The sequence below is a fragment of the Leucoraja erinacea genome, chromosome 24 (assembly GCF_028641065.1).
Source record: "Leucoraja erinacea ecotype New England chromosome 24, Leri_hhj_1, whole genome shotgun sequence".
NCBI classification, from domain to species: Eukaryota; Metazoa; Chordata; class Chondrichthyes; order Rajiformes; family Rajidae; genus Leucoraja; species Leucoraja erinaceus.
The window spans coordinates 16,083,128-16,110,388 of NC_073400.1; the positions used below are offsets into that span (position 1 = coordinate 16,083,128).

Sequence of the window (27,261 nt, forward strand, 5' to 3'; positions counted from 1 at the left end):
CCTACAACCCTGTGCGTCTTTGGGATATCGGAGCAAATCAGAGCTCCTGGAGAAAAGCCACGCGGTCACAGTGAGAACGCATAGACGCCGTACAGAGAGCACCCATAGTCAGGATCAAACCCGGGTCTCTGGCGCAGTAAAGCAGCAGCTCTACCACTGTGCCCCCCCTTATGACTCACAGCACCCTGGCTACACTCTCATCTCAGTTCTGCCATTGGGAAGAAGGTACAGGAGCCTGAAACCATGACATACCAGTACAGGATCATAGAAACATAGAAAATAGGTGCAGGAGTAGGCCATTCGGCCCTTCGAGCCTGCACCGCTATTCAATATGATCATGGCTGATCATCCAACTCAGTATCCTGTACCTGCCTTATCTCCATACGCCCTGATCCCTTTAGCCACAAGGCCACATCTAACTCCCTCTTAAATATAGTCAATGAACTGGCCTCAACTACCTTCTGTGGCAGAGAATTCCACAGATTCACCACTCTCTGTGCGAAAAATGTTTTTCTCATCTTGGTCCTAAAAGATTTCCCCCTTATCCTTAAACTGTGACCCCTTGTTCTGGACTTCCCCAACATCGGGAACAATCTTCCTGCATCTAGCCTGTCCAACCCCTTAAGAATTTAGTAAGTTTCTATAAGATCCCCCCTTAATCTTCTAGATCAGCTTCTTCCCAACAACCATCAAGCTCTTGACAACATTAACCTGAAACCCTACCTCAGCAACTGTTACCTACCATGGACTTTGTTTCGGTTGCACGCTGTACTTCAGTTTTGCACTACTATGGTCTGCTTACCTAGTATTATCAATTATTCATTTATTGCCTTATCGATTATTGTACATTTATCTGTGTGTTATTGTGCTAATGGGCCTCTACAGTTACAGCAAGTAAGAATCTCATCGTTCTGCTGCAGGAACATAGGACAATTAAACACACTTGACTCCAATCTCTTGTGCCTTGTGTAAGGTCAGGCATCACTGATGGTTAAGCCCCATCCACAGTAGGGGTTCCAGCACATCACTGGTTTAATGTGTGGAAGAATTTGCAAACCTTAATCCTTAAACAGGTTATAACCAGCACAAGGGTACACAAAAATGCTGGAGAAACTCAGCGGGTGCAGCAGCATCTATGGAGTGAAGGAAATAGGCAACGTTTCGGGTCGAAACGTTGCCTATTTCCTTCGCTCCATAGATATATGGAATGATCTGCAACGGTTGAGAAGACATTTGGACAGGTACATATAATATAGGAAAGGTTGAGAGAGGGATGTGGGCCAAATGCAGGCAGGTGAGACTATTGTAGATGGGGCCTCTTGATTGGCATGAACGAGTTGGGTCAAAGGGACCGCTCCTGAGTTGTATGTCTCCAGTCTTTTGATGATGGAAGGATGTTGTTAAGCTGGAAAGTGTACAGAGAATGTGATAATTTAGAGGGTCTGAGTTATAAGGAGAGTTTGTTCAGGCTAGGACCATATTCCTTTGGAACGCAGGAGGCTGGGGGGTGATCTTATAGAGGTGTATAAAATCATGACGGGAATAGATAGGGTGAAAGCCCTGGAGTCTTTTACCCAGAGTAGGGGTATCAAAAACCAGAGGATATAGGTTTAAGGTGAGGAGGAAAAAGAAGTACCTGAGGGGCATTTTTTTTCACTCAGTGGGTGGTGGATATGTGGGACGAATCGGCAGAGGAGATAGTTGAGGCAGGTACAATTACAGCATTTAAAAGATACTTGAACAGGTGCATGGATAGCAAAGGTTTAGAGAGATATGAAGCTAGCTTAGATGGGGCATCTTAGTCGGCATGGGTGAGTTAGCTCGAAGGGCCAGTTTTCATGCTGTATGACTCCATGAGTCTTGACTTTATTCCATAAATGAGTTGCGTAGCTCTTAAAAAATTTAAGAATATTTAGTTTAGTTTAGTTTAGTTTAGAGTTACAGCATGGAAACAGGCCCTTTGGCCCACCCAATCCACGCTGACCTGCAATCCCCGTACACTAGTTCTATCCTACATACTGGGCACAATTTACCAAAGCCAATTAATCTACAAACCTGAATGGCTTTGGAGTGTGGGAGGAAACAGGAGCACCTGGAGAAAACCCATGAGGTCACAGGGAGAACGTATAAACTCTGTACAGATGGCACCTGTAGTCAGGAGTGACCCCAGGTCTCTGGCGCTGTAAGGCATCAACTCTACCCTGCCCCCTTGTGCCTCCCAATACCTTTTGAGTGTAGTTTTTGTACAGATTAGAAATGATCCAGTTACTAGAGAAAAATACGCCATAACATTTCGTCAACCTTCTTACCTGCCTGTTTGATGTTGAACACGCCCCCTCATTTCTGGTGTTGAGGGCGCACTTGATGAGTTTTGATTCTGGCAGTGACTGCTCCTCATTTCAAAGTGCTGAAAGGGTGAAACATCATTCAGTACAGACTCCACTGGGGTCACTGCTGGGCTACTGAAAAATTAACAAAAGAAACAAATCAGCGACATTAGAAAAAAAAAAAAGCAAAGTGCTGGAGTAACTCAGTGGGTCAGGCGGTATCTCTGGAAAACATGGACAGGCGACGTATCAGGTCCTGACCAGAAATGTCACCTTTTGAGTCCAAGAAAGGGCTCTGACTCTAAAACATCATGTGTTCATGTTCTCCGATGATGCTGCCTGACCCATTGAGTTACACCACCACTGTGTGCCTTTTCTTTGTAAACCAGCATCTGCAGTTCCTTGTTTCTACAAAGCTTCTTAGATGCTTATACTGTATATACCAGTAAATTTACTTTATGTCTGCATTATCTTATTTAATGATATCATGACAGGAATCAAGAAATGCATGGTTTGTATGGCAACACTAGCAGGAATAGAACTAATATTAAGAAAACTATTCACTTCATCTCTGAAAGTTTAATTTAGTTTAGTTTAGAGATACAGCGTGGAAACAGACTCTTTGGCCACCGAGCCCACGCCGTCCAGCGATCCCCGTACACTAGCACTAATTTTACAATTTTACCAAGCCAATTAACATACAAATCTGTACGTCTTGGGAGTGTGGGAGGAAACCCAAGCACCCAGAGAAAACCCGCGCAGGGCACAGGGGGAACGTACGAACTCCGTACAGACAGCACCCGTAGTTGAGATCGAACCCGGGTCCCCGGCACTGTAAGGCAGCAACTCTATCGCTGCGCCACCATACCAAGGTAAATTTGTTATCTCGGACATTCCATCTTGGTAAGATTATATATCAGTTCAACTGATTCAGCAATGAACTCCAAGATCATTTTGTTTTCCTGGTTCATAATGCTGAAGAATGTCACTCACAGATTCCACCAGAATATACAATTGCAAATAAGCTGTCAAGCATGCAAAACTGGTTCACATCCCAGACAAGCAAACATTGTCAGTTCAGGCAGAAACCAATAATCTGTGTTTGTTTTTATTTGGCTATGCACACTGTTAAACAAATTTGATGCGATTCCCTACACCTGTGCAATGATTTCCGATTTCCAGCATTTGAGTTTAGTTTAGTTTATTGTCACATGTACTGCTTTAATTGCCTGCTAACTAGACAGTAAAAGACAATACATGATTACAATGGAGCCGTCCACAGTGTACAGATACATGATAAAGGGAATAATGCTAATAACATTTAGTGCAAGATAAAGTCCAGTAAAGTCCAATCAAAGATAGTCTGAGGGTCTCCACTGAGGTAAATAGTAGCTCAGGACTGCTCTCTAGTTGGTGATAGGATGGTTTAGTTGCCTGTTTTGTTTGTTATACTATTCTTATACCAATGTAAAGCATTTTGGCCAACAAGAGTTGTTTTTTTAAATGTGCTATATAAATAAAAGTGACTTGACTTGACTTGATAACAGCTGGGAAGGAACTATGAGGTGTGTGTTTTCCCACTTTTATACCTTTTGCCTGAGGGAGAGGGAAGAAGAGGGAGTGGCCAAGATGTGACTCGTCCTTGTTTATGCTGGTTGGGGTGGGAGATTGCAACCTTCACGTGGCCCACCCTGTTTCTACTGATGCAATAATGTGGGAGGAAACCGAAGATCTCTGAGAAAACCCACGCAGGTCACGGGAAGAACGTACAAACTCCGTACAGACAGCACCCGTAGTTGGGATCGAACCCAGGTCTCCGGCGCTGCATTCGCTGTCAGGCAGCAACTCTACCGCTGTGCCACCGTGCCACCCATGAATGAAATTTAATTCATGCATCCTCTGGAGACCGAGGACATTTGGCATGTCTCCATGACTCATAAACCCCTACAGATGCACCACAGAAAGCATTCTGTCAGGTTGGGGACAGCTCTGCCCAAGATCGCAAGAAGTAGCAGAGAGTTTTTAGATCTACACTTCTTGATGCCTCGGAAAAGCAGGCAGCATAATCAAAGACTTGTTCCTCCCCATACATTCCTTCTTCATCCTGCTCCCATCCGGCAGAAGGTGCAAGAGCAGGCACCAGCAGAGTCAGGAAAAGTGTCTTCCCCTCTGTTATCAGGCTTCTGAATGGCTCTTCCATAAGCTAGGGTTCTGTCCGATTCACTTCTAGTTCATTGAGAACATTGGGCTGAGTCAACAGAACTGGTGCACTATAATACTGGGAACTATATTCTGAACTCAGTATCCTCCCTATTGCTCCACATAATGTACTTGAGTTTGACATTGTATTTATGTGCATTATTGTCTGATCCGATGGGATAGCATGCATTGCCCCACAAGTTATTTAGACTTTAGAGATACAGTGCGGAAGCTGGCCCCTTGGCCCACTGAGTCTGTATCAACCAGCTTGATAGGCCGATAAGCCTGTTTCCATGTTGTGTTTTTCAATCAATCAATATATTTCTGATCTATGTTCTAACTTTGCAATATGGGAATATCAAATGCATTTTGATAGGATGCAGGAACCCTGCCAATGACTTTAGCAACACTCCAATTGAGCACCGATCCTCATGAGATAATAAATGCAAGCTATACCTTGACTTGCTATTTAAAGAGCAACGCCTTTTGATTCTCTCGTAGGGTTTGTCCAGATTAGATTCCGTCCATGCAGTGTCCATGATGGGTGATTTGTCATAGTCATTGCACTGATAACGGCCCAGGACAAGTCCTTCCAGAGTTTGTGGTGGGGTGCGTCTATGGGGCTGCTGAAGAAGCAGCGGTGAGTTACTTCTCTGTAACTGATGGGTCGCTGCCAAGAATTCTGTGGACGAACATTGACTGTGACGCTGTTTTGTGTCTGTGGAAATCAAACAATAGCATGGGTCAATGAAAGAGGAAAAAATAGAGATTTAGTTTAGTTTTGTTGAGAGATACAGCGCGGAAAGAGGCCTTTCAGCTCACCGAGTCTGTGCCGACCAGCAATCCCCGCACATTACCACTATCCTTGGGACAATTTACATTTACACCATGCCAATTAGCCTACAAACCCACACGTCTCTAGAGTGTGGAAGGAAACCAAAGATCTCGGAGAAAACCCATGCGGTCACGAGGAGAACGCACAAACTTCAGGACAGACAACACCCGTAGTCATCTCGTTAGCTTTCATTGCAAAAGGATTTGAGTATAGGACAGAGAGGTTCTACTGCAGTTGTACAGGGTCTTGGTGAGACCACCTGGAGTATTGCGTACAGTTTTGGTCTCCAAATCTGAGGAAGGACATTATTGCCATAGAGGGAGTGCAGAGACGGTTCACCAGACTGATTCCTGGGATGTCAGGACTGTCTTATGAATAAAGACTGGATAGACTTGGTTTATACTCTCTATAAATTAGGAGATTGAGAGGGGATCTTATAGAAACTTACAAAATTCTTAAGGGGTTGGACAGGCTAGATGGAGGAAGATTGTTCCCGATGTTAGGGAAGTCCAGGACAAGGGGTCACAGCTAAGGATAAAGGGGAAATCCTAAAACCGAGATGATAGAACTTTTCACACAGAGAGTGGTGAATCTCTGGAATTCTCTGCCACAGAGGGTAGTTGAGGCCAGTTCATTGGCTATATTTAAGAGGGAGTTAGATGTGGCCCTTGTGGCTAAGGGGATCAGGGGGTATGGAGAGAAGGCAGGTACGGGATACTGAGTTGGATGATCAGCCATGATCATTTTGAATGGCGGTGCAGGCTCGAAGGGCCGAATGGCCTACTCCTGCACCTAATTTCTATGTTTCTATGTAGTCGGGATCGAACCCGGGCCTCAGGCACTGTAGGCGCTGAAAGGCAGCAACTCTATTATTGCTCCACCGTGTTCATAAAACAATGAATTATTTATTTGTTCATGAGATATCAACATTAACAATGGGCCCAGCATTCAATGCCCATCCCTCATTTCTCCTGAGCTGAATAGCTATTGCAGAGGGCAGTTAAGAGACAACTTGAATGATGGGGCAAGAGAGGTATGGGTTGGACCAGGCAGGTTTTACAATAGGTTTTCATTACCGATACTGCCTATTTATTCCAAAGTTATTTAATTACTTAAATTACTTGCTGCTGCAGGTAAGAAGTTCATTGTTTCATTTTGGGACATACGACAATAAAACATTTTTGACGCTTGGCTCAAACTCCTTGGTTGCACTTGAATTCAAACTTATCTGTACAGATCAAATGTGCTGCTTACAAAAGCAAAACACAAAACTGGGCGGCAGTGCAAGAGACCCAAGTTTGATTCTGCACTAGGGATGCTGTCTGTACGGAGTTTGTACGTTCTCCCTGTGACCACGTGGATTTCCTCCCACACTCCAAAGATGTATAGATTTGTAGGTTAATTGGCTTTGGTAAAATTGTAGATTTGATTGTAAATGGAGGGGAAAGGGTGTCAGATAATGGTGTAATGGTGCCTTTATTCTTAAATATGCAAACACACAGTGAAATTCTTTTCATACAAGAGGGAAGAGAAGGTGCAAAATGTAAAGCTGGAGGGAGGGGTTTGTGTGCAAGTGGAGAGAGAGGAAGGGAAAGGGGGGGGGGTAGATAATAGGTAAATGAGAGACTCGGGATGGGATGAGTACATCTTGTTCGATTTCCCTGTTTTATTCCACCAAGCAGAACCAATTTTACCCCCTTAATGTTGAGAACTTACCATCTTCCAGAGAACTGTCATCAGAAGCACCCGGTCCTAAAATTAAAACATAAGAAATGAAACCTTTTTGCAAATGAATAAAATCTTTTATGTTTGCATTATAACTTAATGAAACAAACTTAGTAATCCAAAGATAGAAGGGTCTCGATCCAAAACATCACCCGTTCCTTCTCTCCAGAGATGCTTTCTGTCCCACTGTTACTCCAGCTTTTTGTGTCTATCTTCAGTTTAAACCAGCATCTGCAGTTCCTTCTCACACAAACTAAATAATGGCCCTTCAGCCCATCAAGTCCATGCTGACCCACTAGCCCAATTTTGTGAAGTAGCTCCTCTTCACTTCACGTTTACATAGAGTTATGGCTGTACAGCAAGAAAAAAAGGACCTTCAGCCCATCAAGTCTATGCTGACCCACTAGCCCAAATCTCAAATCCCTACAGAGTATCACAGTACCCAATAAACTGTGATATTTTGTCACTACTTGTGAAAGGAGAACCAGCTAATATTTTTGGTATGGATCACAGGCCTAGAATATTAATTATTTATCCTTCCACTAACCGATTGATAGAACAATACAGAATGGAAAGAAGCCCTTTGGTCCATTGAGTCCATGCCGACTGTCAAAGACCCATTCACACCAGTTCTATAGTATCCTACTTTTCATGCACTCCCTATATGTTACAGGGCAATTTACAGAGGCCAATTAACCTCCAAACCCACAGACATTTGGGATGTGGGAAGAAACCGGAGCACCCAGAGGAAATCTAAGGGGGAACGTGCAAACCCCTCACGGACAGCACCTGGGTGTTCTGACATCCTCCCACATCTCACGGATGATTAGTATGTTAATTGACTGCTGTAAATGGCCTGAGGTGTGCAGGTGAGTGTTAGAAGTCAGGGTGTTGAAAGTATTCATTGGAGACTAAATTGGAATTAACAAATGATTAGCGTAAATGAGTGCTGATTACTTGATGGTCAGTGTGTACTTGGTGGGTTGAAGGGGTTGTCTCTGTGCTGTATAACTCTACGGTTCTAAGATTAGGAAAGTGTAAAAAAGGTCAATTCATTGCAGCCCAATGAAAATAACATCTCTACTAGCAAAGACCAACTCTAGTAAGGATTGGGCCAGAATTGTTTACTGTGTATTATATTTACATATCTGTTGTGCTGCTGCAAGTAGGAATTTCATTGCTCCGTTTTGGGACATATGACAATAAAACATTCTATCCTCTTCACCCTTAAGAAGAGTCAGTAATGTTTCTTGGGCCCACAGAAGGAACTTGGATTGCTGGAACCAAGAGTTCCTTTGGCTATCTTCCCTAATTCCAGGAATGATTTCTCAAAACATCTGCACCCAACAATTCCCCGTACAAGAGTGAACTTCCCATTAACAGGGAACACCTCAGCATTACGGTACAAGGTCAGACTTTGAGAGTTATGAATCACTATATCCATCACTAAAGAAATATTTATGATTATTGTCAACCATGTGAATTATAGAAAGCCCTGAGGGTGGTTACATTAATCAGTTGTCTTACTAATACTTCTCTGTCTACAAAAGTGGTCCTACATTTAAATACAGGTTTCCTAACATTACAAAATGAAACAGTTATGACCTGACTGTCCACATATCTCATAGAGTCATGACACTATACAGCATGGAAACAGGCCCTTCACCCTAATGTGTCCATGGCAACCAAAATGCCGCATCTAAGCTAATCCCACTTCCCCACGTTTGGTCCATATCCCTCTAAATGTTTCCTATCCATGTGCCTGTCCAAATATATTTTAAATGCTGTTATTGTACCTGCGTCAAATACTTAATCTGGTAGATCTTTCCATATACCAAATGCCCTCTGTGTGGAAAAGTTGCCCCACAGTTTCCTATTAAACCATTCCCCTTTCACCTTAAACCTATTCAAGGATGCCCCTACTCTTACACAGAGACTCTGTGCATTCACCATATCTATTCCCCTCATGATCGTGTACACGTCTATAAGATCACCCCTGATCTGACTGTACTCCAAGGAATAAAATCGTATCCTGCCCACCTCTCTCTATAGCTCAAGTCCTCAAGTCCTGGCAACATCCTCGTAAATCTTCTCTGCACTCTTTCCAGCTTAATAACATCATTCCTATAGCAGGCTGACCTAAACTGGGCAACACTCCAAGTACAAACTCTTTAATGTCTTGTAGAATATGTTTACAAATAAGTTAAATCTCTTCATTTGTTAAGTGGTCATACTGAACAGTATGAAGAATATTAGTTAAGCATGTAATAAAGTTTGTAATGTGGCAATTTTTCAAAAGCTAGCCAACAAGAATAAAACATTGGACACAAAGACAACCTTGGAAAATAGGCCATGACAGATTTATCCTTCCTTCAGGATGCACCACAGAAAACCGCAAGAAATTGCAGAGAATTTTTAGATGCAGCCCAGTCCATCACACATACCAGACTCCCCACAATTGTCTCCATCTACACTTCACCATGCCTGGGAAAAGCGGCCAACATAATCAAAGTGTAGTCCCACCCAGTCAGTCCCTCTGCTGGAGTAACTCAGCGGGACGGGCAGCATCTCTGGAGAGAAGGAATGGGTGACGTTTCGGATCGAGACCCTTCCTCAGACTGAGTTACTCCAGCATTTTGTGTCTACCTTCGTCTTAAACCAGCATCTGCAGTTCTTTCCAACACTGTCCATCTTCACCCTGCTCCTGTCTGGAACTATCTATGGAACTGATGCATTACAATGCTGAGCAATATTCTGCACTCTGTATCTTCCACTCTACTCTATCTACTAAATTTGTTGATTCTGAATTTGTACATATTTTTTACTTAGTGACTGCCTGTGTTTGGTTCTGGTTTATTGGTATCTGTTTATTATTAGTTGTTCATAAATAAGTGAAATAACATTGTTATGTGCTATTAAAGTTGCCAGGGGTAAACGGGATGGAAAAGGTTGGGAACCCCTGGTTTAGGGGGATATGGGCCAAACGCAAGCCGGTGGGACTACCATAGATGGGACATGTTGGCCGGTGTGAACAATTTGGGCCCCGTTTCTACGCTGTAAGACTCTGTGACTCTACACTTAACACTAAAGTGTTAATAAATATCTTGCAACATGATTCAAGAAAGTTCTACCACCAAGAATAATAAGTGGCATGAATTGGACTAATTAGTTGGTTGTTACATTAATCATCATATCAACACTGGTATGTTTATTCCTGTTGGTACACAATTATGGTACGATTGGGTTTAGTTTAGTTTAAAGAAACTGCGTGGAAACAGGGCCTTTGGCGGGTTCGCACCTACACACTAGAGATATTTACAGAAGCCAATATATTATATTTACTACAACCCTGCATATCTTTAGAATGTGGGAGGAAACCCGAGCACTCCAAGGAAACCCACGCGGTCACAGGGAGAATGTACAAACTCCGTACAGACAGCACCTGTAGTCAGGATCGAACCCGGGTCTCTGGCGTCATAAGGCAGTGGTTCTACTGCTGCACCACCTAAAAGTGATTGCCTGGAATATGCTGCCAGGGGTGGTGGTGGAGGCAAATAACATAGTGGCATTTAAGAGACTTTTGGACAGGCACATGGATGTGCAGGGAATGGAGGGATATGGATCATGTGCAGACAAGAGATAGTCTTGGCATTTTGTTTGACATAGACATTGTGGGCGGAAGGGCTTATTCTTGTGCTGCACTGTTCTAAGTTCGATGTCCTATGACTCCATGTATTCTCATCCCTGGCCCTTGAATGCACGCTGTGGATAATATAATGTGTATGAACACAGATGTTTTCAAATATGAGCTGATTTAATGTTTCCTGTAGAAAATCTATCCAAAGAAAGATTTAGACATCCACTATCTGATATCACAAACCAACCCATATTAGTAATACCGGGGGTGAAACTGTTCCACCAGTATGACAGGAAATGCCTACTGATGTTTGTGGTGACAAGTAACATATTACATATTTATATTAAGAGTCAAAATCGTAACTTACCTTCAGTCACATTACTTGTCTGTTCTCTTCTCTCGTCAGATATAACATTAAGTTCATTTATGGCTTTTTTGATTACTTTTAGTTTCTTTTGTTCTTTTTTATACTCGCGTTTTCTTTGATTTCTGATGGGCCTGCTCAGATTTCCTTCTTGAGAAAGGCGTTTGGCTGCCTCCACAAACTGTAGCTGTAAAGTAAAGTCTCGCTCCAGACAGTCCAGTTCAGTGTCCTAGCAAATAGCAGAATTAAAACAAGTTTCAACCCGACCAATATTTCTACATGAAAATCCAACTTGCTCCATCAAGAAACCCTCCTTGTCGGTGAACAATACTTTGTGATTATATTCTACTCTTTTTTTTAATATAACAAACTGTCCTCGGGTTATAAGATCAATAAACCCAGAGACTTTAGACTTTACTATACACCTTAGACAAAAGAGATACAGCATGGAAACAGATCCTTCGGCCCATCAAGTCCGTGCTGACCAGCGATCCCCAATACATTAGCGCTATCCTATACACTAGGAACAATGGAACAATTTACAATTTTACAGAAACCAATTAACGTACAACTGTATGACTTTGGAGTGACGGAGGACACCAAAGCAAACCCACGTGGTCACAGGGAGAATGTACAAATTCCATACAGACAGCATCCGTAATATGGATGGAATCTGGGTCCCTGGCGCTATGAGGCAGCAACTCTACCACTATATACAGTATATATACTCTGTAATTATCATAATAACCAACAAAGTTCAATATATATACATTGAACTTTGTTGGTTATTATGGTATTTACAGAGTACATGTTTACATATCTGTTGTGCTGCTGCAAGTAAGAATTTCATTGTTCTGTTTCAAGACATATGATAGTAAAACGCTCTTGACTTGACTACCTCTCCTGTGGGAGTGATTGCCAGCTCATCCAACTGGAAGGTTGTCCCCACACGGCGGCGGACACTGGGTGGCTCCTCGTCTTCAGCTAACGGATACTCCTTCGGCAAATATCCGGTCAACTCCTGAAGATTGAACACAGTGAAACATAAACAGATGAAGCCATGTCAATAATGACTGTAGGTAGTAATACAGTATCATTCATAAAGCAAGGAAATATAATGGCCTCAAACAAAATGCATTCTTGTCTTAAATAATAATGTATGCAAGATGAATGTTTTGCTGAGTGATATGCCCTAGAGGTTATATAGATTAGTTTTCCCCTCTCACCCACCCTCCCTGTTCTCCTCCTCGCCACCCCCTCTCCCTCTTGCCCCTCTCTCTGTGTCTCTGCCCCTTCTCTTTGCCCTCACTCTCTACCCCCCCCCCCCCCCCTCTCTAGATGTGACTGCAAGTTGGGGGGCTATGCGTCAGTAGATAGGGTGGTTATGGGGTAAAAGGAGCAAATTAATAATATTAATATAATATCAAGGGGGGTAATTAGCGCCAGTGCAGGGGGGGGGATAGTTAGTGTGTGTGACGCTGCATGCCGCCTCCCCCCCATAACCGCACGTTGGGGGAACAGACCCAACGGGTCTGCACTTGGTCTAGTACTATATATATAGTATGATATATCAGTGATATACTGAGAAATACAATGTATCTCAATACGATGACAATATCACTGTACATCAGTGATATACAATGAATATATCAGTGACATATCACTGATAAATACTAACCTACTGTTAATATTTATATCATTCATAAATTGAGAAAATATAAAGTCCCCAATTGAAATGTCCAATAAAATGCACATTTTTTCTTTGAACAATAACATAAGCAAGATGAAAGTTTTGTCACACAATATGCTGCGCCTGTTACTTTTATAATACAGGTTGAACAGAATAATCCATTAATATCAGATACTGTTATCATTGCTACATCTAGAAATTAATACCATTGTAATACCAATACTCACTGATTCGCGTAAACACAGTTTTTTCAGTTCAGTCAAACAAGCCTCAAGGGTTTCCTCCAGCATTTGTTTACGTAAAATGAATGAACAATAACGATCTTTCATCATAGATTGAGGACTATCTGACCCTGTAAATACAATATAAAGCAATGTGAAGAGCTAAATTAATACACTACATCATTTCAACCTAAAAAAATCCAATATGAATGATGAATATACTACAGAAACAAATACAAGCTGAATAGATAGATAGTAGCTTGATTGATTTGATTGATTGATTGATTGGTTAATTGATTGATTGATTGGATGATTGATTGGTTAGTTGGTTGATCACCCATTACAAAATAACAAGGCTAGGCACAAGTTATTAATTATTAGCTAATATTAATTTGAAAACAAGACATTGAAAGTGGGGAAATGCTGGCTTGACGGTCTCTCAAAAATGGAATATTCTTCTGCATTATTACGTTATGAAGTCTCATCAACAGCAATTGCAACTCTGAACTTGCAACCTTCGTGAAATAAGTTCAGTATTCCCCCCGAGGGTGCTCGATGGCCAGCATGGACGCAGTGGGCTGAAGGGCATGTTTCTATGCTGTATCTCACAATTAAAAAAATAATCCATATTATGTTAATTGAACTCAATCAATTTGATTGACCTTCCTTCAGTCTGAAGAAGGGTTTCGGCCCGAAACGTTGCCTATTTCCTTCGCTCCATAGATGCAGCTGCACACGCTGAGTTTCCCCTGCACTTTTGTCTACCTTCGATTTTCCAGCATCTGTAGTTCCTTCTTAAACAATTTAATGACGTTTTGGGTCAAGGCCCTTCTGCACACGTTCATCCATTCATACTAGTTCTATTTATCCTACTTTCTCATCCATTCTTACACACCAGGGGCAATTTGCAGAGGCCAATTAACCTGCAAGATATTTAATTCTATTGAAAACATATTAGGACATAGAACAGTACAGCACAGGACAGGCCCTTCAGCCTACAATGCCTGTGCGAACATGATGCCAGGTTAAACCAGTTTCTTCTGCCCATTGATATTGAAACTGGAGCACCTGGAGGAAACCCACTTGGTCATGGAGAGAACGTGCAAACTCCACATACAGACAGCACCCGCGGTCAGGATCGAACTGGGGTCTGTGGCGCTGTGAGACAACAGCAGCTCTACCTGCTGCACCACTGTGCCGCCTCGAGTTCTACTCCTGCTCTGTCACTTACTGACATTCTAGTTCACTACTCTACTGATTGCAGAATCATCCTCCACTCCCTGCCATTCCAAACTCCATGCTCTACACAATCTTTATTACAAGTCACAGCATGTTCCCACTGCCCTTCCCATTATCTCCCCTTGTAGCCACAACTTACGTGCACTTTGTAACTTTAACACATTCCGACTAGCTACATCTCTCGGAGCTCCAGAAATGGCTTTGAACTCTAAATCCTTCATCATGCCTTCCTGGGCAGTCCCCAGTTCCAGCAAAGTGAACGACTCGAACTCCCGCTCGAGTTGCTGTGTAAATGTTACTGCCGCAGCAACTGCACGCACGCACGCGGGCTAAGCTGCAGTGCTTCACGTTTCACCACTGCCTCCAGGTGAGGAGGGGAGAAGGCTTTGGCAAATTAGGAACTTGAAAACAATGTTCAGCAAGGTGACTGACAAAGGCAGCATTTATATCCGGTGAGAACGTAATGTGTTCTGAAATGACTCATTGTCTTCATGCCCTTCCCAGCTGCGTCTGTACATTTCTGGATGTTGTCATGTCTGAGCAAGACAATAGCAGCTCTGCTTAGAGTCATTGGGCAGTAGGAACACAGTCAGAAAACATAAGCTTTTTATATCACAAGCACCACCACCTTGCGTTCCCCCCCTCCCTGCCCCCCCTGCCCAAAGATCCTATAGCAGAGCTCTGCTATAAGATCTTTGCCCCTGCCAGGTATATTCCTCCTCAGGCTTCACATTTCACATCTTCCCTCTCAATCAACACCCTTTCATCTTCTTGACACCTTTTTTTTCCCAATAAGTTTTCAGTGAGTTTCAATAAGCTCCACCCTCATCCTTCTAAACTCCGGTAAGTACAGGCCCAGAGCCTTCAAACACTCATCATATGTTGTCTCGTGGCAGGTAGGTTGAAGGGATGGTTCCTGACCAAGGGAGCCCCATGAAGGAGATCTCGATGGTGGAACAGGCGGAGGATGGTTGAGGGTGGGAAGAAGTCTACAGCAAGGAGAGACTCCAAACCATGGTGGAGTCCATGCCGTTGGGCCTGGGTCTCTCTCTGTCAAGGACAGTGTGGTGGCTACCTGTGTACCAGTCTCCCCACGTTAGACGATGTCACACATAAGCGTCCACCTGGAGGGAGACACCACAGAAAGGACCCACCTGTTGGAGAGCGAGGAGGTCCGTTGGAGCAAGGAGGGCTACCTTGAATGAGGATGGGCCCTGGCGGGGGGGGGGGGGGGGGGGGGGACTCCGTGAACAAAGAGGGGACCTGGCGGGGTGCTGGTGAGAACTTTGAGGGACTAATGAAGGCACGTGACGGCGGTGGGCGGTGGATAGAACTCTTCGGTGAACTTTTGTAACTTTGTCGGTGGCAAAAAATGGTGACACTTGTGTACTGACTAGGTGTGGACGGCTACATGATTTTACTGGGTTGTACTCACAACAAAGCTTTCCGCTGGACCTAGGTACATGGTACAATGAAGTATCATTGAATTGAGGATGGACAATTATACTTATACTCAACGCAGACGATGATGAATTCACAAATAATCAGTGCATTCATGAAAATCATTGTGCCCCAATTTAGCAACCAACAGTAGTTGCAATCGGATAAAATCTCTTAAAACAGCAGACATTTCATATTCTTCTGTTAATATTCACCTCTATTAATTTAGAACAAGTTAAGTTCACATTGTAATTTCAGGATCAACATTTAACTGATGACAGGTATTTAGATTAGTTTTTTAGTTTAGTTTAGAGATACAGCATGGAAACAAGCCCTTCAGCCCACCAATCAGCAATTACCTGGACACTAGTTCTATCCCACACATGCTGGAGACAATTTTTTTTCACTAAAGTCAATTAGCCTACAAGCCTGTATGTCTTTGGAGTGTGGGAGGAAATGGGAGCGCCCAGAGAAAGCCTGCACGGTCACAGGGAGAATGTACAAACTCCGTACAAACAGCACGCATAGTCAGGATCAAACATGGGTCTCTGGAGTTGCGAGGCAGCAACTCTACCGCTGCGCCACTGTGCTCCCCATTTAATTTAATTCTTGTGCAGTCAGAAATCCAGAACATGCCAATTCTAACATATTTCTGTGGCTGGCTTGCAGGTTACAACACAGAACTGAAACAAACAGGATTCTACTGGCTGAGCTGTTGACAGATCAAACTGTCTTTCATGTTACATATGATTGTAAAAACAAGGACGTGCTCTAACTTGTATGTATTGCAAATATGTTAAGGTGACCAGAAATTTCTCAGTTGCGAAATGAATGAACAATTGCATAATTAATTAAAAATTGGGGATTGATTTGGGCATGGTAATTATCACTTGACTACGAACCCATTTTTGCGCCCAACACCATGCATTATCCATATTGGAGTTTGCACGTTCTCGCTGTAACATAGAAACATAGAAAATAAGTGCAGGAGTAGGCCATTTGGCCCTTTGAGCCTGCACCACCATTCAATATGAGCATGGCTGATCATCCAACTCAGTATCCTGTACCTGCCTTCTCTCCATACCCCCTGATCCCTTTAGCCACAAGGGCCACATCTAACTCCCTTTTAAATATAGCCGATGAACTGGCCTCAACTACCTTCTGTGGCAGAGAATTCCACAGATTCACTACTGTCTGTGTGAAAAATGTTTTTCTCATCTCGGTCCTAAAAGACTTCCCCCTTATCCTTAAACTGTGACCCCTTGTTCTGGGCTTCCCCAATATTGGGAACAATCTTCCTGCATCTAGCCTGTCCAACCCCTTAAGAATTTTGTAAGTTACCGCATGGGTTTCCCCTGGGTGCTCCGGTTTCATCCCACAGACCAAAGCCGTGTGGGTTTGTAGGTTAACTGGCCTCTGTAAAAATGCCCCTGTGTAGGGAGTGGATGAGAAAGTGGATAACATAGAACTACTGTGACCGACAGGGTGATCGATGGTCGGCATGGACTTGGTGGGCCGAAAGGCCTGTTTCCAAGCTGTATCTCCTGGATCCCACTCATTCTCAATCACCGGCTTCCCCTCACTCCTCGGCCATCTGCTACTCACGCCCCCATAATGGCTCCTATTATCACCATCTTTACTTGTCAGAGCCCAGCATTGGCAGCTTTTGTGTTCGTGCTTGATATTTTACATCATCTGTCTACACCTTCAATAAACTGCCACCCCCACACCCATCTCCATCTGCTTCCGTTCTTTTCCCTGATTCATGTGCAGAGGGATCTTGGGGTCCTAGTCCACAGCTCTCTGAAAGTGGTAACACAAGTAGATAGAGTGGTAAAGAAGGCATATGGTACGCTTGCCTTCATCGGTCGGGGCATTGACGATAAGAGCCAAGAGGTCATGTTGCAGCTTTATAGAACTTTGGTTAGGCCACATTTGAAGCATTGCGTGCAGTTCTGATCACCCCAATACTGGGAGGATGTGGAGGCTTTGGAGAGGGTGCAGAGTAGGTTTAACAGGATGCTGCCTTTATTAAGCTTAAGGAGAGGTTGGACAAACTTGGATTGTTTTCTCAGGAACGCCGAAGGTTGAGGGGTGATCTGCTAGAATATGGCACAGTGGCACCTCGGTAGAGTTGCTGCCTTAAAGCGCCAGAGACACGGGTCTCAGTGCTGTCTGCAGGGACTTTTTATGTTCTCCCTGTGACCGCGGGGGTTTTCTCCAGGTGCTCCAGTTTCCTCCCACACTACAAAGACGTACAGGTTAATTCGCTAATTGGCTACAGTAAACATTGTAAATTATACCTAGTGTGTAGGATAGTGCTAGAATACGGGGTGATCGCTACTTGGCATGGACTCGGTGGGCTGAAGGGCCTGTTTCCGCACTGTATCTCCAAAGTAAAGTCTACAGCATCTAAACTTATGAGAGATATTGATAGGGGGATAGTCAGAGCATTTTGTCCCAGGGTAGAAATGTCAAAGACAACAGGCATAGCTTTATGGTGAGTGCGGTAATGTTTCAAGGAGATGTGCAGAGCAAGTTTTTTTTTTTAGAGGAAACAAGGACATCCTCTCCATCTGCTCTTACAAGTGAGATTTCTTAAGATGTGACCAGATGGAGTTGTCAGGTTAATTAACAAGAAAGAACATCCAGCCATTCTCAGTCCCTCTGAAGCAGAAAGCAATGAGTGTGGCATGTAGTGCCTCAAATATAGTCTACCAGACAATGAAATCATCTCAAATCCGCCTTTGATCTATTTCCCCATTTTAGAGAGTTTTAGCCATACCAAAAGTCAATTATCGAAGGCTTAAAGCTGGTTTTTGACCCAGGGTCAATGGTTGTTTTCCAAGGCAATTTCAAGTTCCACCCTTTGGTCAGCTGTGGTCGGCTCTGCTTTGTTCTGGCCTTTTCTTACCTCCAGTTCCCTCCCCTCTCCTTTCAGTCTGAGAAAGGGTCCCAACCCAAAATGTCACCCCTCCTTATTCCCCAGAGATGCTGCCTGACCCATTGAGTTACTCCAGAATATTGTGTCTATCTTCAGTATAAAGCAGCATCTGCAGTTTATTTCACCACATCCAAGTTTCTCACACAGTTTGTGTGTAGACTGGTTTCCAAAGCTCCTTGCTTGTATTTTCAGGCCATGTTCCAGGCTCCCACAAGGAGGGCACGGTGGAGTAGCAGGAGGAGCCACTGCCTTATAGCGCCAGAGACCCAGGTTCGTTCCTGGCCTCGGGTGCTGCCTGTGTGTGAGGTTTGCACCAGGTGCTCCGGTCTCCTCCCACATCCCAAAGGCTTGCGAGCTTGCGGGTTAATTGGCCCTCTGTAAATTGCCCCTATTGTGCAAGGGAGTGGATGAGAGAGCGCGGTAACATGGAACTTGCGTGTAATTAAAAATGATCTACTGGTGCAGGTTTATACCAAGGATAGACATGAATTTCTGGAGTAACTAAGTGGGTCAGGCAGCATCTCTGTGGGTTTTGGGTCAGGACCATTCTTTGGACTGATAGACCTAGTGTGAACAGACAGAACAGATAGGACTAGTGTGAACGGGTGATTGATGGTCAGCATGGACTTGGCGGGCCGAAGGGCCGGCTGTATCCTACAAAATGTTTCAACAACATTTTCTAACTAGCAAAAAAATATTTTCTTCCATCAACCCCATCAGTTTTCCCTGAGAATGATGAGAAATCTGTGCAAATCAGCTTTCAATCTTCCAAACTCTGGGCGATACGACTTGTGAAATCCCTCCTTATGACTTCACCGACTGTTAGTGTTGTAATTCTGCATGGCACTCCTTCCAAAACCAATGTACTTGTTGAACAAGGCGTGGTGGCCATTACACAATTACACTCCAGGTGTGGCCTGGGCTTGGCTGCCTGCAGCAGTAACATGACTTCAAGTTTCAGCTGCTCGTCGAAAAACACTCACATGTCCTCCATCCCCCCCCCCAACCCCCAACTTCGGTCTGAATAAGGGTCCCATCCTGAAACGTCACCTATGACAACATCTGTCATGATTGAAGAGTTGCAAATTATGAAGCTAGAGGAAGGAATGAGGGTGGAGGTGGAGCGAGAGGGGACAATTAGGGGCAAGTCCAGGTGGGGTACATGGGTGTGGGGTTGGGGGGGACTTTGCTCCAATGTACCTACAATAAGTCTGAAGAAGGGTCCCGACCAAAAGCGTCCATATTCTCCAGAGATGCTACCCGACCCGCTGAAGTTACTAAAAAAGTCTTGTGGGAAGGAACTGCAGAAGCTGGTTTAAACCGAAGATAGACACAAAATGCTGGAGTAACTCAGCGGGACAGGCAGCATCTCTGGATAGAAGGAATGGGTGACGTTTCGGGTTGAGACTCATCTTCAGGCTTGAAAAAAATTCAGATACCAAAGACAAAAAAATCTTATTAATTAGTATGGGAGGCAAAGATTACGTGGAGAAGGGGAGTTATAAGGAAGGATAGATCAGCCAGGATTGAATGGCAGAGTATACTCGATGGGTCGAATGGCCTAATATAGCACTAATGACATGAACTTATGAAAGCACTTTGTGTCTTATTCCTGAGGTCTGATACAGGAGGCTGTTTGGTGCATCATGATTTCTATGTCATGTGCAAAATCAAAACATTACTCTCTCTGTTCAACCCCATATTTAAAAAGAGCATTGGAACTAATACTGACCCATTCAGTTATTTATATTCCCATCACTGGTTTCTGACTGATCATGATCAACTAACTTTGTAGAGTTCCATTAACACACTCTGTGTGGATTCCATCTCGGTTTTAAGAATGTCCCCTTTAAGCTGTGACCCCTTGTCCTGGATAACAGAACTTCGAGCATAGATCCCCTCTCATCCTAACAGTACAAGTCTATCCAGTCTTTCTTCATAAAGGACACAGGAATGTTGGTGAGTAACTCACTCCCTCGGTCAGGCAGACCATATCTGGACGCAAACATGGGTAGGTCACCATGATTCCGGAAGACCTCTTCTATACTCAAACTATGAAATCTATCCTTTTGTTACTGCCTGCTGCACCTGATGCCTATCTGCATGACCCAGACCCAGGTCCAGAGAGATAACCTCACATTTATCCACATACTGCATCTTCCCACTCACCCAGTCCCTAGCAGCCTCCTCCCACAGCTAACACTGCCCCCCAGCTTAGTCCATAGAGATATACTGAGCAGTGTGGAAACAGGCCCTTCGACCCAACTTGCCCATGCTGACCAACATGCCCAATCTACATTAGTCACACCTGCCTGCATTTGGCTCTTATCCCTCCAATCTTATCCCGTCCAAATACTTTACTTGTCTAAATGCTTCTTAAACGTTGCAACAGTACCTGCCTCACCTACCTCCTCTGGCAGCTCGTTCCATACATCCACCACCCTTTGTGTAAAAATGTTACCTCTCAGGTTCCTATTAAATATATCCCCCTAAAAATATACCCCACAATGGCCCACAATATCTGGGCCGAACATGATGCCAAGACCAACTCTTATCTGCCTGCACAAAATCAATACCTTTCCATTTCCTGCATATCCATGTGCCTATCTAAAAGTCTCTTTAAAACGCCACTATGGTATCTGCCTCCACCACCACCCCCGGCAGCGCGTTCCAGGCACCATTGATCACAAAGGTTGCCGCCACCGTACCTGGTGTTCTGTGGCCTGCCCTTTATCACGTAAAATGCGGACACAGTGAAGTCATTGTTGTCACTCCCCCACGCTGGAGATAAACCAGCCTTCACTCCCCTAGCACTCCCAATAACACCATGTGTTTCAACTTCGTTTTACAGCAAAAATGTCTTGAACAGATATCAAGCATTTTTTGTGATGAAAATAGTTTATGGAAACAACTATTCGAGTTTGTTACAATCTCTCATCTAGAATGATATACCCCTAATTGATAAAGTCTTTAAAATTATAATATGGGTTCTTACTATCTGAATGTTAAGACTTTTGCCTGAAGTTTCTTTTGATGAAATCGAAGCTTTTGTCGGAACATGGAATTTCAATTTCTTAAAGCTAAGCTTTGAAAATAATCATGGAAATAAGGCAACGACAAAATTGTTAATACAATTCTTGTTAAAAAAAAAAGTGCTGTATGAGTTGAAGTAGGTACTAGTATATCCCTTACATTAAGAGAAAACAAGCCCTCTGCTAATGCAATACAATAACCTTGATGTGGAGAGGATGTTTTGACTAGTAGGGTAGTCTGGGACTAGAGTTCATAGCCTCAGAATTAGAGGACGTAGAAGGCATTGGAGGCCGTCAATGGATATTTTAAGATAGATTCTTGATTAGTATGGGTGTCAGGGGAGAAGGCAGGAGAATGAGGTTAGGGGGGAGAGATAGATCATCCATGATTGAATAACGAAATAGACCTGATGGGCCAGATGGCTTAAATATGCTCCTATCACATGACCTTATGACCTTATGAATCCCAAGTCCTGTAGACTCGACACAGGTTGCAAGAGAAGCTTTCTATTATGTTTACATTCTTAATCAACAGAGGGAATAACATGTGTAGGAAGGAACTGTAGATACTGGTTTAAAATGAAGATAGACACAAAATGCTGGAGTACTCAGCGGGACAGGCAGCTTCTCTGGAGAGAAGGAATGGGTGACATTTTGGGTGGAGACCCTTCTTCAGAAGTCTATCTTCAGAGTTAATACCATTTTGTCTTTACAGAACAGGAGGTCATAATTTGATGTGCAGGTCCACCACTGATTTTCCGGCCCCCTTGCTTCCAGAGCCTTTCTGGATTATCCGTTTTGCCAACAGAGGTCATGGCCTCGGGGGGCTGAGACACCGGCCCGCAAAGTCGGCTGCACAAGTCGGCCATGGGAGCGGATCTGCCGGCTCCAGCCGGGCCGGAGTTCCAGAGCCCTGGCCACAGGGGGCAAATCAACCCGCTGATCGGCCACAGAAGTCCTGTTGAGGTCAAGATCGCCTGCTTCACCCGGCCAAGGCTAGGCGCCACATTTTTGGGGGGACTTTGAGGAGGGATTTCATGTGCACACTCTCATAATTTTGTCTGGATTAAAGGGGGTGCTGGACCACCAGTTGGCAGAAAATCGGTGGTGGACCTCTACTAACTTTGATTTTTCAACCTTTTTTTTGACTGACTTTGCATTTCCATTTGCAAACGATCATCGCATCCAATAATCTGGTTTCCACCCCATGTTAATATTTGTAGACAAAATACAAAACATCTAACCGAAACCTATACAGGACTCTGCACTGAAAGTAAAGGTTGTTTAATAGAAACTGATTATTTGCTATTGATATCAGTTATTGCAAAGCAAATAGTTAGCATTGTAAATGCAATGTTAATCATTTGCACCCATTCCTAATTTAATTACGTGTAGGAAGGAACTGCAGATGCTGGTTTAAACCGAAGACGTGCACAAAAAGCTGGAGTAACCGGCAGTATCTCGGTAGAAAAGGAATAGATGACGTTTTGGGTCGGGCCCCTTCTTCAGACTCACTTCTGATTTTTATTTCTGATAATTACTGATTTACAGAGTCATACAGTCATAGAGTGACACAGCGTGGAAACAGGCCCTTCGTCCCAACTTGCCCACATCGACCAACATGTCGCAGCGACACTAGTCCCACCTGCCCGCATTTGGCCCATATCCCTCCAAATCTGTCCTATCCATGTACCTGTCTAACTGTTTCTTAAATGTTGGGATAGTCCCTGGTTCAACTACCTCCTCTGGCAGTTTGTTCCATACACCCACCACCCTTTGTGTGAAAGAAATACTGCACAGATTCCTATTCAATCTTTTCCCCCTCACCTTAAACCTACGTCCCCTGGTCCTCGATTCACCTGCTCTGGGCAAGAGATTCTGTGCATCTACCCGATCTATTCCTCTCGTGATGTCTGGGTGTATTTGCACGATCCTAATCTATTCATAGTAATACAAGATAGTACATTTATAATAGTTTACAACTGGATCTTACTAAATTCGGAAGATTGATTGATTGATGATTAATTAATTGATAGATTTACAACCATACGTGAAGAGAGAATTAAATGGCAAGGAAATACGAACAAGAGTTAATAAAGGAACAATAAAGTGATAGGTTGCTCTGATCAAATAATATTGCAAAGGAAAACTAAATGAAGTTTACCTGATTGAAGAATGACTCCACTATCAGAATCACTGACTGCATCTTTGCTCTCCATCTCCAGTGGATTATTTCCTGGTCTTCCTTCAGTCCTGTAATAATTAATTTAATTAAATAAGCAATTTAATTACGTGCCAATTGTAGACAAACCCAAATTGAAAACACACTTTTATGTTCCAAACATTCTGTATAAAACATATGATTGCCCTCTGAATGTGTAGGGAGCGGGGGTGGAAATGGGATAACATAGAGCTTTAAAAAGCAACTTTCAAAAAATGTTTTTCTTGTTTTTGGACATTTTAATCAGCCTCATGTTGATCTGATTGCCAACCTCAGCAACAAATGCACTACAAACTAACAACCAGACAGACGTAATATTAGAAATCAGTCTTTTATTTGTGCTGGAGGGTTTTCACCATGCATCCAAACAAGGGAAATCACAATCCTTCAAAAGTGAATGTAAAAATAGATAGGCCTAGTATAGCACAGGACCAGGCCCTTCAGTCCACAATGTCAATGCCAAACATGATGTCAAGATAAGTTCATCTGCTCTGCCTGCATGTGATCCACATCCCTCCATTCCCTGCATACCCATCTGCCTATTTAAAATATGAATATTGATTTATCCAACATCAACTAACCCATGCTCTCCCTCTCTCTCCGTCCCTCTCCCATCCTAGGTCTCCAACTAGTTTCACTGTCCTGATTAAATTTTACTAATCGTAAACCTCGTTGTCACCTTTCGCTCAGCTAACAATGAACTGAATGAACATCGTCCACATTTGATCTGCATTTTCGCACCTTGCACTTCCATATCTCTATGTCTCCCTCGCCCCTGACTATTAGTCTGAAGAAGGGTCTCAACCCGAAATGTCATCCATTCCGTCTCGCTGTCTTGCTGACTTACTCCAGCATTTTGGGCCTATCGTCTGCCTATCTAAGAGCCTCTTAAATGCTATTATTGTATCTGTCTCCACCACCACAGGGTGAAGGTGTTTAAGGCACCCACCAGCTCTCTAGACTAAACTAAAAATTCATCATCCTTGAAAACATTAGCGACGCAGTGTTATTGGTTTCCAACGGGAACGGTGATGGAAGCACCACACACCTCTGTCCTCCAGACCCTGCGCACTTCCGCCGCTGGAAGTACAGGATTTTGATGTGTGTGCTTTATCATCATTCCTTACAATGCTATGTACGACAGTGATCGCAACTTCTAATGCAGTGTGGATGGCCGTTGGCTCGCTAGAAGCTCATCCGCCCTTTGACAGGTTTTGTTTTTGGTCCTGTTGGGGGCCCACAGTCCCCTCCTCACCTGGCAAACCAGGTGGGGGAGACGGTTTAGTCGCCGACTATCCAACCATGGCGCAGGTAGCACGGGATTACATGGTACCCGTGGCAGGGGGAACTCCCCCTGACCTGACCTAAACTAAAAAACTAAACTCAATTAATCAAGAAATGTAAGATAGCGGGAGTAAGAATTTGTTTATTCGAATCAGTAATGATAGTTTAGTTTAGTTTAATTTAGAGATACAGCGCAGAAACAGCCCCTTCGGTCCACCGAGTCCATGCCGACCAGCGATCACCCCGTACACTAACACCATCCTACACACTAGGGACAATTTACAATTTTTTACTGAAGCCAATTAACCTACGAACCTGCATGTATTTGGAGTGTGGGAGGAAGCCGGGGCAACCTGAGAAAAACCATGCGGTCCCAGGGAGAAGGTACAAACTCCGTACAGGCCACACTCATAGTCAGGATCGAACCCGAGTCCCTGACATTGTAAGGCAGCAACTCTACCGCTGTGCCACCGTGCTGCCTTGTCTGTCTCCACCACAGGTATTTATTCTCTGTGCTACCGATCTGTCTTCTGTCAAATTGCAGGAAGGATTGAATTCCTAGAAGCATGTTATGGTGTGAGATCGTTCGACATATATAATTATAAGCAAAATCTGGCTGCCAATGTTTGTTATTGGTTGGAAATGACTACTATTGGAGTGCAAAATTGTATAAACTGAAACGCCTTTATTCTGAATGCACTTTAACATTTAAAAAACGTGCCCTTTCGGCATTGACAGTGGAGTCTGCAAACGAGAAGTGATGGGATGATTTAGGTTTAGGCTTATTATGAATCCAGGCCTTAAAATTAGTTGTACAGTTCTTATTAGTAGAGTATTTTTTTAAATCAATACAATCAGCTTGCTTATCCAAAGAACCATCTCTTTAATGTTTTGTAATTATTAACAACTACCTGTACATAATTTTTAGTTTAGGGATACAGAATGGAAACAGGCCCTTCGGCCCACTGAGTCCACACCAACCATCGTTCACACTTGTTCTATGTTATCCCACTCTCTCATCACACAGGGCAGGTCGGGGGGAGTTCCCCCCCCCCCCGTCACGGGTACCATGTAATCCCGTGCTACCTGCTCCATGGTCAGATAGTCGTTGACTAAACCGTTTCCCCCACCTGTTTTGCCGGGGGGGAGGGAGGGCTGTAGAACCCCAGCAGGACCAAAAAGAAGACCTGTCAAAGGGCGGATGAGCTTCTAGCGAGCCAATGGCCATCCACACTTACTGTCGTACATAGCAACGCCTGGCGGAAACCAGCACCACTGCCTTGCTAATGTTTTCAATGATTTAATAATAATATTAATAATAATCATTCACTCCCTACACACTCGGGGCAGTTTAGAGGACAATTAACATATAAACCCATGCATCTGTTGGATGTGAGAGAAAAAAGGAGCACCCAGAGGAAACCCTTGCAGTCACACGGAGAACGTGCAAACTTCACACAGACAGCACGCGAGGTCAGGTTTGAATCTGGGTCTCTGGCGCTGTGAGGCAACAGCTCTACCCGCTGCGCCACTGTGCCGCCCTGTCCACCTGGTTGCACCTTCCCTGCCGCAGAAACGACCTCACCAACTAAAACGCAGTAAAATGTCCGCTCTGTTTACACACTGCCCTTTGATGTGTCTGTGGCAGAAATGCCTGTTGGTATTTGGACTTCTGTGAAACAATTAACATTAAGTGTCAGACACATAAGCAGCACTAACTGCCAGTGATAAGGACATCAATAAATTACCATATAAAGTGTAAACAGTGTAAACCTGATATTTTGAACATTCAAACACTCCCCTGCCCCCTCCCATCCTTGCTCCCCTTCCTTCATTATAAGCCCATTAACCAGTTCCACAGTTCGCAATGATGTATCTCTCTTGGGATCACACCGTCCCGAGCCAACAATCGGCTTATCAGGGAACCACTCTACCCGAGGTCATCTGTTGCCGACCCCGATTTGTCCTGGTCACTTATTGCTTCCAATTCACCCCTACCCCTACAATCAGTCTGAAGAAGGGTCCCAACCCGAAACGTCACCTATCCATTTTCTCCAGAGATGTTGCCTGATCCGCTGAGATAATCCAGCATTTTGTGTCTAT

The 27,261-nt window shown here is 43.8% G+C and overlaps 1 protein-coding gene across 5 annotated transcripts in view; it reads right to left on the reverse strand.

The window, feature by feature from the left end:
- The window catches only part of inavab (innate immunity activator b), a 49,228-nt gene that overhangs the window by 9,443 nt on the left and 12,524 nt on the right, over positions 1-27,261 (reverse strand). For 4 of the 5 annotated variants that reach the window (XM_055654595.1, XM_055654599.1, XM_055654594.1 and 1 more), the window contains exons 2-8: positions 23,818-23,906; positions 13,005-13,129; positions 11,986-12,108; positions 11,091-11,316; positions 7,078-7,113; positions 4,983-5,244; positions 2,310-2,462 (exon numbers count right to left, since the gene is read on the reverse strand). In XM_055654595.1, the coding sequence (XP_055510570.1) occupies positions 2,310-2,462; positions 4,983-5,244; positions 7,078-7,113; positions 11,091-11,316; positions 11,986-12,108; positions 13,005-13,129; positions 23,818-23,906 (1,014 nt within the window). Of the gene's footprint in view, positions 1-2,309; positions 2,463-4,982; positions 5,245-7,077; positions 7,114-11,090; positions 11,317-11,985; positions 12,109-13,004; positions 13,130-14,376; positions 14,543-23,817; positions 23,907-27,261 lie in introns of those variants that run through there. The other variant, XM_055654596.1, reaches the window with a different exon arrangement.